Below are 19597 nucleotides of genomic sequence, written 5' to 3' on the forward strand. Positions count from 1 at the left end.
TCTGCGGGGATTAGGCTGAGGGGTGTACTAGGCACGCATTCACTGAGATGGAGTTGGTGTACATCTGCGGGGATTAGGCTGAGTGGTGTACTAGGCACGCATTCACTATGAGATGGACATGCTGTACATCTGCCAGGATTAGGCTTAGGGGTATACTAGGCACACATTCACTATGAGATGGAGTTGGTGTACCTCTGCGGGGATTAGGCTGAGGGGTGTACTAGGCATGCATTCACTATGAGATGGAGTTGGTGTACATCTGCGGGGATTAGGCTGAGGGGTGTACTAGGCACACATTCACTATGAGATGGAGTCGGTGTACAACTGCAGGGATTAGATGAGAGAAGCACTGTAGAGAAGAAATGAGAAGACGACATTGGTTCATCAGGCTTGTGGGACACTGATGAGGTAGGAGGAGTTAGCATTGGGTTTGCAACTCCAAGTAGCCTTGTTGGGTGACACTGAGAATTTAAATTACCTGATACACTGTAACAATGTCTCCACCTCTCTAATTTTGGTAATCTTATAAAGGCCAAACCCTTAGTGAGACATTACTCCTATACTAGTGAAGATAATTTTATCACGAGCTGGAGATTTTTTAGATTTCACCTGTATGAACACTTTGTCTCATGCTCTGAATATTTATCTTAACCTTTAGTATCATAGTGATATGACATAGTTCTCTGAAGAGGGTCTCATTAGACCATCACATAGGTAAAATGTGCATTTGTTCAAAGTTACCATTAACAGCTTTTATCATAAACTTTATTTGTAAGGGCATTCCCTTACGGCCCATCTAGGAAACCTTCAAAGCTATCATCCAAAGACAGAGGGTTCACATCTCTGTGCACACACAGGGCTGTGCTCAGCAAGCTGATCTCGTTTGTGAAATTTAATCTCAAACAATGGTTGGCTGTATGGCCAGACAGTTGCCTTCAGTAAGCTCACAAATCAATCCCATGTTGTAACTGAAGCTGGGGGTTGAGATTTCTAATCATGACACTTGTTTTGATTCTCCCGGCTGCCAGCCGAAATGTCTGTTAAAAGTGTTCAATTTTATTTCTTTCAAGATAGGATAAAAGCATTCCAGTGTATGAATCTTAGAAACAAACTGACTGAATCAACTCTCCCCACAATTACTCAAACAGCCCTTTCACGTATTATAGGGTATCTTAAAGTTTCAAGGCAGAGATTGCATTCAATTATTAGCAAGCATCCTCTGAAAATGAATTTGCACTGCCTGATTTCTCTCTCTGTCTGTGTCTCTGTCTCGCCCACCTCCCCCTCACCCATTGTTTTCTTTTAACAGGCCAAGAAGGAAATAGGAGATGCAATGGAAGGGTAGAATGTGTCTATCGCCAGACAAGAGTGAGCAATGACAGCTCAAGATAAAACAGCAAACAGTGAGCATACCCTCAACCAAGCAGCCTTTCATCAACTCGAGACTAATCTCACCATAGATCACGAGAGGCCAACACAACCACTTAACAGGAGCAAAAATGCTGCAATACTGAACCACCGGCACAAATAATATATACCACAGCTTAAAAAACTCATTTTTATTGTTATTTATTCATGTTTTGGAGACAGAGTATCACTTTGTTACCCTTGGTGGAGAGCCATGGCATCACAACTCATAGCAATCCCTGTTGGGCTCAAGTGATCCTCTTGCTTCAGCCTCCCAAGTAGCTGGGACTACAGGTCCCCATCACAACACCAGGTTAGTTTTAGAGATGGGGTCTTACTCTTGCTCAGGCTGGTCTTGAACTCCTGAGTTTAGGCAATCCACATTCTCAGCCTCCCAGAGTGCTGGAATTATAGGCGTGAGCCACTGAGCCCAACCTACATAACTCATTTTTAATAAGCCAAATATTAAACATTTATTAAGTTAAATATTAAATGTGAAATTCTCTGGCTTAGTATAAGCTATAAATACATCTGTTTATTTTGTTTTTAATCTGCCAATTTGAATTTTATATCTTATACTGCATTTCAAGTGATTGGCTGATTTTGCTGGAACTAAAATATATATTAAGATTTTCAAAGTATTTTATAAGATTAAAACATTAACAAATATGTGAAATGTTATAAGGTTCCAACATTCTCGCTTGCTGGTGAGAATTTTAAATTATTTTCAACGTAATAAGAGTTATTATTGTGACTCCAATTTTTTATACACAAAATCCCTTTCCCCTCTCCTTCTTTCTCTCTCTCCTGTCCCTTCTCTCTCATATATATATGTGTGTATATAATATACACATGTACACATATTATAATATGTATAATATAATAGTATAATATAATATACACATATTATTAACACACACATACACACATACATTTATATGTGTACATATATATATACTTTTTCTTAATGGTTTAAATTTTTAATTCAAAAATGACTCATTCAAGGTTGGATTTGCCTCTATGCATAGTTCATCAATAGGAAGATCGCCTTGCAGTGCCCACCCGTAGCTCAATGAGTAGGGCGCCAGCCACATACACTGGAGCTGGAGGGTTCAAACCCAGCCTGTCTCAGCTAAACAACAAAGACAACTGCACAAAAAAGTAGCCAGGTATTGTGGCAGGCACCTGTAGTCCCAGCTACTTGGGAGGCTGAGGAAAGAGAATCGCTTAAGCCCAAGAGTTGGAGGTTGCTGTGAACTGTGACACCACAGCACTTTACTCAGGTCAAAATAGTGAGACTCTGTCTCAAAAAAAAAAAAAAAATAGGAAGATGGTTTGGTTCAGGAAGTTTTTTGTTAGAACTTTTTGCTCTCTCTGATAGTACAGTACCAGATGTAAAGGTGAAAATAGTTGAGTTTAGTCTTGGTATCATAATGGAACACACTATGTTGATTTTGTTGAGTCAGTGCATACTAAGGAGACGGATTATAAATAAATTGCCCCTGAATGCATCACAATCCGTTATCCTTGGGTTTCAGGAGAGTTATGGGCCATGTAATATTGAACTGCCAATGTCTCCCATCTCTATCCTACACTTCTGTACATGACAGTGATTTACTGGGTTTTTACCCAAATTGATTGTGAACTCTTAAACAGAAAAGAGTCATGATTTTCTTTTCAATTTGCATTCCTGAAGCCCAGCACCAAGTCCGGCACCTGGCAGACGTCCCACCTACCTTCTCAGAGTGAAAGCATGGACCAACCGACAGGCAAGCTTCCCTGAAACGGAGTTTGTTAGTTCTGCTCAAGAGATTCGTATCCATTCTTATTTTTTCAAGTTATTTCTAACGAGGCATCTGTTTTAAATGGATGCATGTTCTGCATGTTTTAGTGTGTTTCCTATGACATCAACTCATTAGAAGACAAGTTTTAAAATTATGGAAAAGCGAATAATGTTCACTTAATGGAAAACGAGTTTCCAGTATTTCTTGCAAATCTCACATTCAGAAAGAGATTTAAAGGAAGATCATCTGTCTTTAGGTTCTACCTCCTATTGTGCCAACTGGCAGCCCTGGCTCCCTAGAAATCTCTCCCTCTGGATTCTTCCAGACTCTGCTCTTTCATGGGTTTCCTCCTGACCTTTGTCCACACTCCATACTCCCCAACAGGCACCTTCTTCTACATTAGCTCATGAATTTTCTTCAACGCTCTTCTTTTTCTATACGTTCCCTTTCCCAGAGCTTTCCTCATTGATTATTTTATACCATCTGGAGAATAACGACTTCCAGATTTCTGTCTTGATTTCCAGGCCTATCTATCAAATTACTAGATCATCTCCACTTCTTAATCTCCTTATCAATGCCTATTGCCAAATAAGTAAGGCCAGAAATATATGAGAAATACATTTTTTGAGTCCAGAATAAGTTCTTTCATTGACTTTTCATATTCGCTTAGTTACCAAGTCCTACCAATTCTCTCTCTTACCCCTCCACACCTACTCTATATCACTTTCCTAGCTTATTTCAGGCCCATTTCTCAGACCCCTCTAAATTCTACTGACCGCAGCCAGATGGACTTCCCAAGTGTAAATGAGACCCTTCTCTCTACTCACTTAAGGTTCTTCAATGATCCGCCATTACTTAGGAATTAAATCCACATCTTTTAGCACAGCACTTTAAAAGCCCATCGTGGTACAAACTCAGCCTGCCGTACTTCCCCTCCAAGGGATTTCTAATAATCTACTTCCCTTCACGTAGGAGAAGTTATCCCATGAACCAGTTTCAATTCTGCGAGCAAGACAGGGCCCTCTACATCCCCACAACTTTGCATAAGCTCTTTGCTATTTGTTCTGAGAAGTCGACCTAGTGGACTTGGTGGATTCTTGCTCAACCTTTAAGCCAAGAGCAAGACCCCATCTCTACTAAAAATAGAAAATCTTAGCTGGGCATTGTGGCAGGTGCATGTAGTTCCAGCTACTCAGGAGGCTGAGGCAGGAGGATTACCTGAACCCAAGAGTTTGAGGTTGCTGTGAGCTATGACACCATGGCACTCTACCAAGGGCACAAAGTGAGACTCTGTCTCAAAAAAAAAAAAAAAACTTTTGGAATTCAGAGCTTCTGGGAAAATTAGCTTGTATTTCTCAACTGCATCTTCACTTTCCTCTCCAGGCTAAAAAAATAAAATTAGATTTGAAATTATTGATCAAGAGATTTAAATTCCACCAAAGGCATGTGATGGGGTAGGGGGAGAGAGAGCCATGAAGGGATGCATTCAAAAAAGGTCTCCTATATATTTTGTTTGTTTTTTGCAGTTTTTGGCTGGGGCTGGGTTCGAACCTACCACCTCCGGCATATGGGACCAGTGCCCTATTTGAGCCACAGGAGCTGCCCAGGTCTCGTATGTTTTTATTAGGAGGTTTTGTCACTCATGATAGGGGAAAAATGGATAAAGTCAACACAAATATGGCTCCTTGAACATACGCTCCTACTCTCCAAGTCCTATGAGGTACAATTCTCTTTTATTAAGGCAATCCAGATAACCAAAACAGGTAAAAGTGTTGCCTCTCCCAAGAATACTTACTTTTAAACAAATATCAAGGTCTTAAATGCTAAAAGTAAACCATCAGCCATTGGGTACGAGACTGAGGCACTGCTCCCCTGCCACTTAGTCCACAGGACATGAGGATGTCCTAACAGTGGGTAAGAGAACTCTGTGGTTCCCAAACTGGGTTCTGTTACAACAGTGAGCATTCACAGCTAACTATGAGATCATACATGCAATATTCAGAGTCGCACCTACGAACAAACACCTCACCCAAATGCTGAAGAAGCTTCTACATCTTACAGGAACTTAAAAGCAATCATACTCTACCCATTTTTCATCTTAATTATAAAATGCAGGCCGCATTTTGGAAATATAGCCTGCTGACCTATCTTCGGCACTAATTTCCTCTCACTCTCTAAACAAATGCCAAGACAGACACTCTTGGCCCGATTAAAATGGTTTAATGAATTAAGGCACTCCTAAATTCAAAACACCAGGTTTAAAATGTTACAATTAATAATGCCATTTCTGAGATATCTATCTTGGTGCCTTACCTACTTTGAACTCAATATCTAATTGAAAAAAAAAATATCTTCAATATATTAATCTATTCACATCAATTTATTCCATCCACTTCTCTTTCTTAAAAACTTAGTAGTGTTATAGTGATTACATGTTAATTGTCTTGTTTCCAATCTCCATGTAATTTGAGATTTTAAATCTTGTCTGATATAAATTTCACTCACTCAAGTCCGCATTTCTCATCACTGGAGTCAGAAATGCCCACCTACGCTTCTTTAGAAATATCAGATTCAAGGGGTTGGACCACATTTAGCTTTCATTAAGTGTCGTGACCTAGAATTAGTGGATATTTTTCACATAAAACATATTCACTCTCCCACCATTCTCTTCCATCTAATGACAGCGCCCCTGTTTTATTTGTTCAGGTTAAAAGTCAAGTCAGCTGACACGCCTCATGATGCCTTTCTAACCCTAACTCTGCCCACTCCATCCACAGCATCATGGCTCCCGGCCCCTAGATGATTCATCCAGGGCAGCACCAACCTCCGCTCTTGTTCTTCCTGGGAGCTTGTCCTCCAGACGGCCACGGGGCCCACCCCGCACCTCCATGACACCAATCAGACATGCAGCCCCCCGCCCCGCCCCGCCCAGCACTCTCGTTCCCCTTCCTTGCTCTGTTTCTTTATATGGCACCTCTCCCCATCTAATACTTCATGTGTCTCATTTACTATTTACTTGCTCTCCTCCCATGTGGTAGGTAGAACCTAAAGACATATTTCCAAGATTTACATTCCTAGATTATTCAGACAAGTCCCAATCTAAGTACTGCTGGGGAAGGACTCTGCAGATGTAGGTGAAGTTGCTAGGTGGGCCCAGGGTAATCCCCTGAGGACTTAACAGCATAAGAGAAAGGCAGAGAGTCCTTCAGAGAGACACGGTAGAGAGGACGACAGAGGAGGGAGGAGAAGGGGGGGTCAGAGAGCTTCAAAGCATGAGAAGGGGCTCAGCACGCCATTGCTGCTTTCAGGTGAAGGGGGAATGTGACCAGAAAGCAGGCGTCTGAAGGAGGGGAGGGAGGGACCCAATGACTGCCACTAAGGAATTAGGCACCTCAGTCCTATGTTCACAAGGGCCTGGATTCTGATAATGACCTGGCTGAACATGGGAACAGATCCCCCACCCCCGAGACTCCAGAAAGGACAGACCTATGTAAAAAGGAGGAACACAGCCCTGGTTTCAGCCTTGTGAAACCCAGAGCCAAGACCCAGCTGAGCCACACTCTGCCCAGAAGTCTGTCTGACCTGCAGGTAATTAGCGGGTGTTGCATTAAGTCTCTAAATTATGATGATTTGCTGGCAGGAACGGAAAACTAAACACCCTATTAGAATACAGGCCCTTCAAGGACAGCAACTCTCCTACATTTTTATTATTTTGTTTTGCTATGTTTTTGTCATTGCTGCGCCCAGAACTTAGAACAGAATCTGACAATAGGAGACACAAAGACTTCTTAGATGAATAAATATACACAGCCTACTTGTTCTTTCCCACAAAATCTATATTTTGTGAGGACATCGCATGAAATTTTTACCCCCCAAATATTGCATATACATATTGAAAATTTAAATGTGAAAGGTAAATCGGTTTGAAAATTGTTCAGTAGTTTGTATCTCTGCAAGTTAGCAGTGGCTATCAGCTCCATGGAGCAGGCGTGGAACAATCAAGTATCACTTCCGAAAGCAGTGTTCTTCAAACTGCAGGTGGCAACATACTAGCAGGTGATAAAACAAGTTAATGGGATTGAGATGGAAGGAAGGGAGGGAAGGAGGGAGAGAAAAAAATAATAAAATGAAAATATTAGAATGCACCTTTACTTTCCACGTGAGTGTGTGTGGTGTGCTGGGTTCCTATGTAACATGTATTTCTGACTGTGGGAACCATAAATGTCATTTAGAAACCGTAGCCCCAAAGGTCATTAAGCTCTGGGCTGTGGACCAGAGTACGGTTTGGGGCTGACTGGGAGTGAGGTGAGGTAAATGGACAGGTGCATGCCTGCTAGTGCTGAGAAAGAAAGTGCCACACCTTCCCAAACCTATGCTGAAATCTGCAGGCAAGAGAGGCCTGTGAACAAGGAGTCCACCAGCCATGCCCTGCAGGGTAAGGAAACGAACCTCTTTCTCTCTCAGTGATCTCGCTTCACCGTGGGTTTGAAATAACATCCCCAGACACTGTTTGGATCCACCAACCGGACAGACTCCATGAGCTTTGGGATAAGATCCAGTAGTGTCTACAAGAGGACACCTGGAAGATTTCATCAGCAAAACCTTGTTAGATGCTATTTCTTTCCTCCCATACAGGGAAAGAATTAAAAATGTAACACTTATCTCTCTTCTGGTCTTAGCCGGTTATTAATGTCATATAAATTTAGGTGGAAAGTAAGTTAGAAACATGGAACCAAAACATAAACGCTGGTTAAAGTAACTGAGAATTGAATCTAGCTCAATATCCTATTTATGTATTTATTGTGCACACAAGGAATCCGAACTCAAGGTTTATGCAATCCCATTATTATAACAGTGTTACCCTTGGTTTATATTTACTGTTGATTCCAGTGTTTAGTGGCCATGGCCAGCTTATGGATAAAGAATAACGCAGCTAACAATATCCACGCCCCCTCGGTGCACTCCCTGTCTGGGTCCGGACTGCACTGCATCTCGGCGTTCCTTCTAGTGTCTACGGTGGCTGCGTAAAGTAAGCAAGATGACACCTGCGATGCACCCAGCAGAGTGCCTGGCACACAGTAAGAGCTAAATAAATTCTTCCTATTTGGGTTTGTTGTTTTGATTATAATATGAGCACTATTATAGAATGTTAGACACAGGAAGTGCTTAATATCTCTTTGTTTTTATTGCAAAATACGATGAAATAAAATCACAATCTATTTCCTTAAAACTCGTTTATATTTGAGAGGACATTCAAAAATGACAGATTTTATGTGCTTAAATCACCATAAAATGAATAAAGATGAAATAATTCCAATTAGTTAAAAATTACTCAGAAAAGATCTTCAAGCATATCAAAAGTCAGTAGACCTGGGATTTGTGATTTATAAAGATAATCTTTCTAATGACAATATAAAATCTTGTAAAACACAAAGTTAAGTTCGTTTTCCTTTGGTAAAAATCAAACGTAAAAACTACACTGACCACTGTAGTTTGGGAATTGGTGCCCATAGCGGTGGGCACATCCCACATTCTAAAAGCAGGATGTTCCTTCCTTAGATCTTCCAGGGAGAAAGAATAACAAAACATGGGGAAAAAAATTAATGAACCACAGTCTGTCTCCTCTGATGATTCCGCCGATGTTCCGACTTCTTTCTTTGTATCCTACAAGCTCTTCAGCACCTCCACCCCTGCTCCTTTCCTGTTGTATAATTAGAATATAATTATCTGCTCTCTCACACTGGAAAGACTATTCTTTTATTAATGACTCTTTGAAAAGTTCTTTATTATTTATCTTTGAAAGTGAGTTTGGAATTAAAAGGCTTATATGACTTTTCCTTTCTTTCTTTTTAACTTAGGAGGTCTTGAAACTAATACAAGAGATATGTCATAGGTCGTCATTCCGTTTTCCACCTTCAGAATGAGAAAAAGGGTTTGGGAAACAAATGTGGCATCCTCCATTCTCTCCAGATTAAACGCTGGGGCTCGGGGCTTTGAAGGACATCCAGGCAAAAAAATACTGATGCTCCAAAAGTGGGTCTTTCCTTGCCTTTCCCCCTTGTTAGAGAGTAGAAAATGGGTCGGAACAGAAAAGCTTCCTGAATCTGACAAAGGAGAGGCGGACAGTATAATTCACATTTGTAGAAAGTACAATGTAGGTTTCAAATTAGTCTCAAGTAGGGAGCTTTTAAGCCCCTCATTTGCAGTCAATTCTGGAAGGTGCCCCTCGTCTCTGCTGAGGCCACGCGAGCCTTATTGATGGCTGTGGCTGGCTGTGTTTTTTTCTAACATTAGGCTTATCCAAGCACTCCAGATTGGATACGGGCAATTATAAGGGAGGGTGCACATTACTGCAAATTTTTATCATTTCTCAAAGCATTTTTCTTGCAGTGGTAATCCTGTAAAACCGACATATCTTGCATAAGAAAAACAAATAGCTGTTGGCTGAGAGCAGCTCTTGAGTTACAACATGACCTATTCCTGGGTAATTTCTGGATTATCCATTAGGGGCTGGGACCTGCCAAATTAGGGTTCAAATGACTTCTTGGCTTATTGTGGCCACACCACCTTATTCAAGGCAGGCGTATGGACAAAAACAATGATTAGAATAATGACTCCAGTTCTTCTGAATAATCCTGCTGCTATTCACGCACAGTGGAAACTACCTCTGCCTGACGTTTCCACTGCAGAGGAAGAAATACTGTACCCAGAGCTATTTCAAGAATTGTTCTTATCTTCTACACTTTCTGTTCCATTTCAGTGGGGATGGAAGAGCAAGAATAACCTAATGATCTCAAAACTTTGCTTCTTGTGCGGCATCAGGGAACTTGCCCAATTTTTTTTTTTTTTTTTTTTTTTTGGTGATCCAAATATAATTACACATCTTTGCCTAGCCCTTTGGAATGCCGTGATGTTCCTTTAGTTGAAAATGTCTAAATAGCTCCATTTTTGTGAGTAATACTTTTTCTTGTGAAACTTAAAAAAAAGGATAATAATTTACTCTGATTATACTCAAGAAGCTTCTTCTTTTAAGCCTTCTTCTCTTCTATTACACATGATGACTTTTCCTTTTTTAAGTAGGAATCATAGACTCCTAGAATTGGAAGAGATCTTAAAAGTAATTTAATCCAAGCACCTACTATTGCATGAATCCTCTCCACAGTGTCTCAAATGAGGTCCTCCATTACCAGCTCTTCTTTAAGGCAAAAGAGACAAAATAAAAATAGAAAGTCCTACGACTCTGGGTGGAACAATACCTGATAACTAAAACAAATTACAGGGTGTAGATGTGGTTCTCTCTCCTCATGAGTCTTCATTTTCTTTTACTATATCAAGAAGAATTTGTGAAATAGCGACTCAATTTTCAGTTTGTGGCATTGTGAACACAGCCAACAGAGAGGGAAACAGCACTTCTTAAAAAGAAATGTTTTCTCAGAGAATTTAGATCGCATAGTCTTGACCTTTTCATTTCAATGATCCAGAAAGTCAAAGATATTTTTAAAGGTCAACCTTACATGAAAGGAACTATAGGAAATTTTTATCACTGTTACTTAAGAACAAGTTAAATTATCTAGCATGAAATATAGGCTAAGAGATTAGGTTTTGGAATGGGACTCTGTGTTTTGAACCCTGGCTTCCAATTATTTAGCTGTATGTCTTCGTGAAGTCACTTAACTTGGTTTTGGTTTACTCATATATAAAAAGGAGATAATAATATTATCTTCTTCACTGGGCAAGTAAGAGGATTAGAGGAACTAATTTCCGTAAAGCACTCTGCTCCGTATATGGCATGTGTTTTAAGGGTATAATAAATGTTAGCTCTTCTTTGCTCACTAAAGTGGTAAAAACAAAATTTGGTTGTAGAGAGCTTACACGTTTTTTCATGTTTCAGAATGTCAAACTTTTGAGATGAAAAATGATAGTGCTGAAGAAAAATATTGTCGTGGCATAAACAGCTTTCCAAGAAATTTTATATTGTCAGAATTAATATGGATTGTGCTATGTGTTAATTCCTAAATAAAATAATTACTCTAAATAACTAAATATGGACTCACTATATTTTGGAAAAGTATGGAAGCATTCAGCTAACAAGTTAGAGTCAAGAATAATTTGACAAGGGCGGGGGAAGGATGGGTGGAGGGAGGGTGATTGGTGAGATCACGTCTATGGTTTAACCTATGGAGGTACATGTGAGTCTTTCTAAATGTAGAATATAAATGTCTTAACATAATAACTAAGAAAATGACAGGAAGGCTATGTTAACCAGTTGGATGAAAGTATTTCAAATTGTATATAGAAGCAACCCACTGTACCCCATGATAGTATTAATGTACACAGCTATGATTTAATAAAAAAAACAATAATTTGACAAAGTAGGTTTTATTTATGCTATTTGAAACTTAATCACTTTTGTGTACTTCTGATTAGTTAATGCATTTGAGACTTGGCAAACTGAATTATACATCTAGATAAGATTATAAAATAATCCTTGGACTATATCCAGACAAGTTTAAAAAACTGGTATGTTAAATAATATCAAAATTAACCAATCTCTAGTTTAATGTTATTTTTTTATAAAATATCTCCTATATCATTTTTCTGTTGTATTCCTCAATTATCCAACTCTAATTGATAGTCTTCTTTCCCTCAAATCAAAAAAAAAGCCAAGACAAAACCTTTATTTACTAATTCAACAAAGAAAACAATTCAAATCCTGCTAGTCCAGAATATCCATGTAGCTAATTAAGAGATCAAAGAACAGGCTTGGCACATGTGGCTCAAGTGGCTAAGGCATCAGCCACATACACCTGATCTGGTGGGTTCAAATACAGCCAGGGCCCGCCAAACAACAATGACAACTACAACCAAAAAATAGGCAGGTGTTGTGGCAGATGCCTGTGGTCCCAGCTACTTGGGAGGCTGAGGCAAGAGACTCGCTTGAGCCCAGGAGTTGGAGGTTGCTATGAGCTGTGATGCCACAGCACTCTACCCAGGGGGACAGCTTGAGGCTCTGTCTCAAAAAAAAGGAAAGAAAGAAAGAAATCAAAGAACACAGTGATTTTCATTTCTTTCCCATCACCCAGAGGTCAATCATTTAAAAAATGAAATACCTCATCGCCGTTAAGAGAATTCTTTTTGTATTGATCCTGAGATTCTGAAATTCTCCTCAGTAACCCATTACAATGATTGCAAACTATTACGTATTTAATGATCCAGGAATCAGAGGAATAAAAACAATTACTTTCATAAAACTGAAAAAAAATAGTTGGAAAATTTCAATAAGAGCAATATATAAAATACATTTATCCCAGAATTAATTCAGATTTTTGTGCATCAGAGGAATAAGGTTCTGAGGTCACTGCCCTTGAATTTAAAACGCATCCTTGGGGAAGGAAAGTTCATATTCCTTGCAGTATTTGTTTTTTTTATCAGATAAGTAACACTGACATTTTTGTGCATGTCAAATCTTTGGTAATGACCCACATCTTACAGATGCCCTCATTCTCTATTAGTCTGGGGACATCTTGGTTTTCCAGGCTGGCCGTCACTCACTTACCCTAGTTGTTTTCACTTTATTCCCAGAAGAACAGCTCCATCCTTTCCGATCCGGAAGAACTTTACACTCCTCCCCCTCTAGACACGGCTGCATGTGGCACCACCATTTCTGCTCCACTATGGAAGCTGTGAGAGAGAATGATCAGCTCAGTGCTTTCTGTCTGGGATTACTGGTCCTCCACGTGCACAATTAAAGAACAAAAGCCGCTGATTTGTCCTATCACTTGAAAGACTGGAATTTAAGGTTTCATTCTCTTTTTGTTCAAAAAGACCAAACCTTTCAAGACCTTCTAACTAAAAGAATCTTTGACTGGGTGTAGTGGCTCAGGCCTGCAATCCCAGCACTCTGGCGGGTGGAGGCAGGAAGATCCCTTGAGCTTAGGAGTTTAAGACCATCCTGAGCAAGAGCAAGATCCCTTCTCTATTAAAAATAGAAAAAATTAGCCAGGCATTGTGACAGACACCTATAGTCCCAGCTATTCAGGAGGCTGAGGCAGGAGGATTGCTTGACCCCAGGAGTCTGAGGTTGCTGTGACCTTGGCTGATGCCATGATACTCTTCCCTGGGTGACAGAGTGAAAGTCTACCTTGAAAAAACAAAAATAAAAACAAAAACCTTTTTATTTTATCTTATTGTGGTGAGAACACTTAAAATGAATTCTACCTTCCTAACGAATCTATAAGTGTGCAATCCAGTATTGTTACCTATAGTCACCAACTGAAGGGTTTTTCAGATGAAAATACAGGCTTCATGAAAAGTAAAACATTAAAACGAAACTATGCGCCAGCTTATAGACACACAGGAGAAATGGGCCTGTTCCCAGCGTAGAGTCAATATGTTAAAATCAATGTACCATTTCCCATCAGTAGGCTGAAAATCAGCAGGGTGTTTGTTAGAGTTGCCACATTATTTATTTACTGTGAGCCATGACTTCATCACGAGAAATAGACTGTCTAATAGGAGCACTTAACAAAGACTGTTCATGACAGCAGCAGTTAGATGCACCTGTTCTAAGATTTATATTCTATTATAATTAGGGGCACCCTCAAAGAAAGAAATAGATATTTTGATGCATCTTCATAAAAATAGATATTTTATGTGAATTCCATCCACAACTAAATGTTCACTGAATATTTATATGGCATTGATTTTTTTCATTCTTAAGAACGTCCATTGGTTCAGGATCCTATACTATTAAATCATCCATTTTCATCTTTCCTTCCCCAATTAATTTATACGCACTGCTCCCCCCACCATCCACCAGGAAATCAATACTCTGTGGCATCAAAACAAGCACATTACTTAACGGGACCTCATTATTATGCCTGTTACAGCACAACTGCACACGATTTTAAATTTCGAAACGCCCTCCAAATACCCTCGTGTCAACCATGGGATGACAGTGTGGTCCCCCAGGTGGAATCCAGTTGGTGGCATTCTAGTGAGGTTCTGGGGTACGTGGTCCCCAGCTGAGCTACCATGGAGAGCAAGGGAGTCGCACCATCCACGCAGGACGGAGCAGCCCGTGTGGTGCCGGCCACCTGCCCGGGGAAGCAGGAACACTTGACCGTCTGCGACCGTTCTTCTATCTTGTTCTTGTTACAGCATCTGTGAAGTGCCACCACCTCGCAAGTTCCCGTTTTAACATGGTGAGCTGCAGGGACAAAAATAAGAGGTCACATTGAGAAAGCTTTGACACTCCCACCCTTTTAAAGTAGAAGTATATTAAATATGGCTCCAAAGGGGCCCTCCGTGCATGAAACCAGAGATGCAATGATGCTAATTCCAGAATGCAGATTTGATTTCTTTTCTAAATGTGGTAGGAACTTTTCTGCCAGCAAATGCTCGGTGAAGCAGAAACAATAGTGCCTAGATTAAAGTAGACTGTTAAAACAGCCTGACATAGAGGTAATGTGTAAGGCCATCAAAAACCTATTTACTTGCATGTGAATTTGTTCATACCTTTTTGCTCACTGCATTAAAGTAAAACACACACACACACACACACACACACCCTGATACAGTGTCCTGCTGTGGGGCTGAGACCGGCCTCATTCTGTAAGCTGCTGGGTGCTGAGAAAGTTTATGTTCTTCTGGGGGAGAAGGTGAGGGCCAGGCAGGGAAACCCCTCTCAGGAATGGGAGGGAGAAGGTGGATATCTACTTGTTCAGCATTTTCTGCCCAGTTTCCCCAGAAATGAACTAACCGAGCAATTCTGGAAATTGCCATCACTTTCCTGGAAGTTCTAGCCAGGCCTAGAACCCAAAATCATCCCTTCAATTGCCTGAGAGGACAGCTGTCACCAAGCAGCATCATGAGCTTGGATGAATCTATATCTGGTAACCAGTTGCCTGGAAACCCTGTCCAATTAGCTGTCAGGCTCTCACACCCACTTTGTCAACCTCTAAGTAAGGTTACTGAGCTTTGGGGGATTGACGCAAATTTTGGACCTCATTTATCACATTATGATAGAGGTTTGATCTTTTTTACTTAGCACTTCTTCATCAAATGAGTCATAAAACAAGTTTTATCAGCTAAAATTAAAATCACACATTTGTTGAAACTTTATGCTATCTGAAATTTAAAACTTTTGATTGATACGAAACCACACATTTAAGTAGAAAACTAGGAAATCTGAAGTTGTTTAATGGTGTAAACATACTGAGACCTATTGCAAATAAGGTCAACAGATCACACATTTATATTAATCCTTCTCTTTGGAGATGAGAGAAACCAGTGTGCAGTAACTCAGGTTAGAAAGCGTGTTTAGATTTTTCTAAGCAAATCACATATATTGACCACCTCTTATCCCTCCACGTGAGACCAAGAAACTCAGGGATAACATACAGCGCGGATTCCGCCGAAGAACTTTCAAGAGGCTGATACCATTTTCAAGGTCATAAAGATTTTTCTGCCACTGTCGACACAAATGGGCATGTTTACCGTGTTTGATGAGAATTTAAATCTAACTCTGTGAAAGCTAAAACCTTAAAAGCCAGATTTCTGTTCCCATCCACTTGTGCTCTGGAAAATACTATCTTTGCTGAGGATGAGCCCATTTTCTTTAATCTGCTGGATGCTTGATACTGTAGTGGACGAGCTAATTTCTGCTCTGCAGGCTCTACTTCACTTACTCCCATTTCAACCAAATACCACACGTTAGGGACAGTTCTGGGCCCTGGAAATGCAACAATGAATATAAAGAACACGTCAGCTCCTGACCTTGAAGAGCTCATATAATAAAGCAAATAATAAGCAACCAAGTCAATGGGTAGGGTAACGCTAGGTTTTTAAACTCTTAGAAGAACGTACAGCAGGATGGCACGAGTGAGGGGGACTGAGCAGAGATGGAAGGTGTAATTTCTAAGAGTCTCAAGGAAGATGACTCTGAGGGGACAGCCTGAATGGGGACCTGGCAGATGAGAAGGAAGCGTCCAGTATGAGGGTCTAGGAAAGGAAGAGCATTCCGAACAGATGGAGCAGCAGACGAGGCCCTGGGACAGGACAGAGGTGTATCCCTGGGCAGCGACGGGAGGTGGCCGGACAGCTGAGAGAGAGGTCGGGGGAAATGGGTCAGAGATGTAAGTGGATGAGGTAGGGGAAGGACAGAGGGTCACATTCTCCCCGCAGGGCACAGCCTTGGTGTGGAAAGGGTGCTGTCTCATCTGTGATTTAGACGTTTCCTCAGGCTGCTCTTCAGAGACTGGATTGAAAAGGTAAAAATGGAGCCTGGTTATGAAGAGGCTGGAGGAGTCTGGGTTACAAAGGATGAGATTAGACTAGAGAAGAGCAGCAGAGAAGGGGTTTGCCTTGCCCATGGATTGAACGTGGGCTGTGAGGGAAGGAGGAATCGAGGATGACTCTTGGGATCAGACTGAGGGATTGGAAGTGGGTGGTGCTACAAAGGGCCTGGGGGAAAGGGATTTGGCAAAGGTGGGCGAGGACAGGATGTCTGTCCTTCTGTTTGGGCTTATTAAGTCTGAGATCCTTACAAGACCCCCAAGGAGAGATGGAAACCAGGCAGTAACGTTTGTGAAATGAAACCTCAGAACGAGATCCCGGCTGCAGAATCAGACTTTAATGACCTGGCCCGGCAGAGGGTGTGTGGTGAGCAAGATTTCCATGGCGAGGGTGCCCGCGGAGCAAGAAGGACAAGGGCAGCCTGACGGCGATCACTGTGCCAAATGCCTCGAAAGGTCCAATTAGAAATACAGAAATAATTGTCCATTAAAAAAAGTAACACAGTGTAGTGGTTAAGAGCATGGACTTCAAAATCAGAGTAGCTGGACTCAGATCTAAGCTCTTCTTCATAACTGTCTGACCTCAGACAACTTACCTGATGTCTGTGGGTGACAGGTTTTGTTCATGTCTAAGAGAGCAAGGATAATAGTGTCATCTTGGCTGGGCATGGTTGCCCATTCTGCAATCCTACCACTGTGGGAAGCCGAGGCGGGTGCTTGAGCTCAGGGTTTGAGATCAGCCTGAGCAAGACATACCCTGTCTCTAATTTAAAAAAATGTGGTAATTGCCTATAGTACCAATTACTCAGCAAGCTGAGGCAAGAGGACAGCCTGAGCCCAAGGGTTTGATGTTTCTATGGTCTATGATGAGACCACAGAACTCTAGCCTGGGCAACCAAGTGAAACTCCGTCTTAAAATAATAATAATAATAAAGTGCCAGCTTCACAGGGTAATCAAAGATTACATGGGTTAATGTGCACAGAGTGTTGAGAACACTGCCTGCCTATAGTAAGAACTTCTGTATGTGTTACCTGTGAATCAGCATTTGCTCTTGGTAAAAAATCATGTTAATGGAATGATAAAATAAAAGCATCCTTGCAGTAAGTTTAGCAGAGAATGGCAGGTGAGACTGTATAGTTACGAGCTCTTCTTTCAAGGAGGTTTTCTGTGAAGGAAAGAAGGAAATGGAGCAGTAGCTGAGAGGCGGCGTGGAGTCAGCAGAGTTTTTGAGTGGATGCCCTGAACGCATGCTTACTTGCTGAATGATCTAGCAGAGAGAGAAAATGCCCAGGCAGGAGAGAAATGTATAAATATCCTTCTCTAAGTAGGAAAAAGGACCTGAGATCCAGGGCAGCTGGCGGCTGGCATTAGACTGGCGTGGGGACACAGTCCGTCTGAGGAAGAGTGAAGGTTGAGTGTGTAGGCACAGAGGCAGGGGCCCGAGTGGCTTAGCTGGTGGAAGATGAGGCAGTTTCTTATCTGAGTCCTTCTATTTTTCCTATAGAATATGAGAGATGTTTAAGAGGAAAAATACGGTCTGAAGTAGATACCTCGGAAAGCAAATTCACCAGGAAGGAGCCGTGGGCACGCCTGGTGGGGAGGCAGCTCACACACTGCAAGTCGCAGAGAACACAGTAGAATGGACTGTGGGGTGAAATTACAGGGCAGAGCAGGGATAAATGTCTCCTGATGACAGATTACTTTGGTGCCTGAATGGAAGCCAGGGAGAACTACTGGGGCTTCTTCTGATGGCCACGGTGGCCGGTGGTGGGGAGATCCCTGAGCCCAGACAGCCTTGGGGAGTGTGTGCTGGCAGCTGGGGCTCCGTGCCCTTCCCCGGTTCTCCAGCAGCCAGGAGCACATGGTGAGCCCCCAACCTCTCCCTCTAAGATAAGAAGCATCATTCCACCACCAAGCTGAGTTTACCATCTTTATTATGAGGAAATTTTACTGTATATGGGAAATAAAGAATTAGTAACTCTTCGTTTGTTTTCCCTGGTCCAGTGCAAAATCAAAATCAATTTCTACTTCTCCCGACAAGAGAAATAATGGGACAAAGCAGCAGGGATAGTCCTGAGTGCTGTTCACAAAGCATTTCTGGTTCCCTCCCTTCTGGACAAACGTGGTACTGTGTTAAATTTAGATTGTGGAGAAGCAACTTGCTTTGTTCAATGAAATGACAGCTCAAATAGTAGGAGTCCCCTTAGGAGAAGAAACAGATCACATCAGCTCTGTGTGAAGCTTTAAGCGCTAGGGTGCAATGCATTATGTTTCTCCCTATCTGTGACCATCATGTTCTTGACAGTAGAGGCGACATCAACCTGAATCCCCAGGTGACGTGGAGTACTGTCCCCACCAAGCAGGATGGACATACAGGTGAGAAATGAATCCATGTGGTTATTAACCTCTAGAATTAGGAGGCTGCTTGTCACCGCCACAAACTTAGCCTGCCCTGACCCCACAGCACCTCCTCCCTTGCTCCCCAGATTGTCAATAGAGGGGACATTTCCACAGGTGTCAGTGGAGAAGTCAGCAAGATGCCATCTCTCACAACCTGGATCCTTCTAGCTTATCTGAGCAAATGGAGAATAAAGATGACAAAGAAAATGTTGTGTTTTATGCACACATGTAGTGGAAGGGTTGCAAGAAATTATCCTGCAATGCACCTGGGTAATCACAAATTGCTAAGTCAAAGCTCTAGGGAAGAAAGTGTACCTCTTTCTTCCTGGAAGAGAAAGGAGGTGAAATGATGAGCCTGGGTTAGAGTGGAGAGAAGATGAAGTAAAAGCTGCGCTGGAAGGAGGACACGCCCTCCCTCAAAGAACACGCCCCTACTACTAGGAGATGCCCGGGGCAGGTGCGAGGAGAGGGGCAGACGCGGTAGGAGATGCCCAGAGCAGATGCGAGGAGAGGGGCAGATGCAGTAGGAGATGCCCAGAGCAGATGCGAGGAGAGGGGCAGACGCGGTAGGAGATGCCCGGCACAGGTGCACAGGAGAGGGGCAGGCGTGGTAGGAGATGCCCAGGGCAGGTGCACAGGAGAGGGGCAGGCGTGGTAGGAGATGCCCAGGGAAGGTGCGAGGAGAGGGGCAGGCGTGGTAGGAGATGCCC

At 41.9% G+C, this 19597-nt stretch overlaps 1 protein-coding gene across 1 annotated transcript in view; it reads right to left on the reverse strand.

Moving 5' to 3' along the window:
• Positions 1-19597, reverse strand: part of FAM19A2 (family with sequence similarity 19 member A2, C-C motif chemokine like) — a 453820-nt gene that overhangs the window by 29835 nt on the left and 404388 nt on the right. Inside the window, exons 3-4 of the mRNA XM_012810581.1 lie at positions 14248-14400; positions 12748-12872 (exon numbers count right to left, since the gene is read on the reverse strand). Of these exons, the coding sequence (XP_012666035.1) occupies positions 12748-12872; positions 14248-14400 (278 nt within the window). The remainder of the gene's footprint in view (positions 1-12747; positions 12873-14247; positions 14401-19597) is intronic.

This window comes from Otolemur garnettii, unplaced genomic scaffold (assembly GCF_000181295.1).
Source record: "Otolemur garnettii isolate 467f Iridium unplaced genomic scaffold, OtoGar3 scaffold00138, whole genome shotgun sequence".
Classification (NCBI taxonomy): Eukaryota; Metazoa; Chordata; class Mammalia; order Primates; family Galagidae; genus Otolemur; species Otolemur garnettii.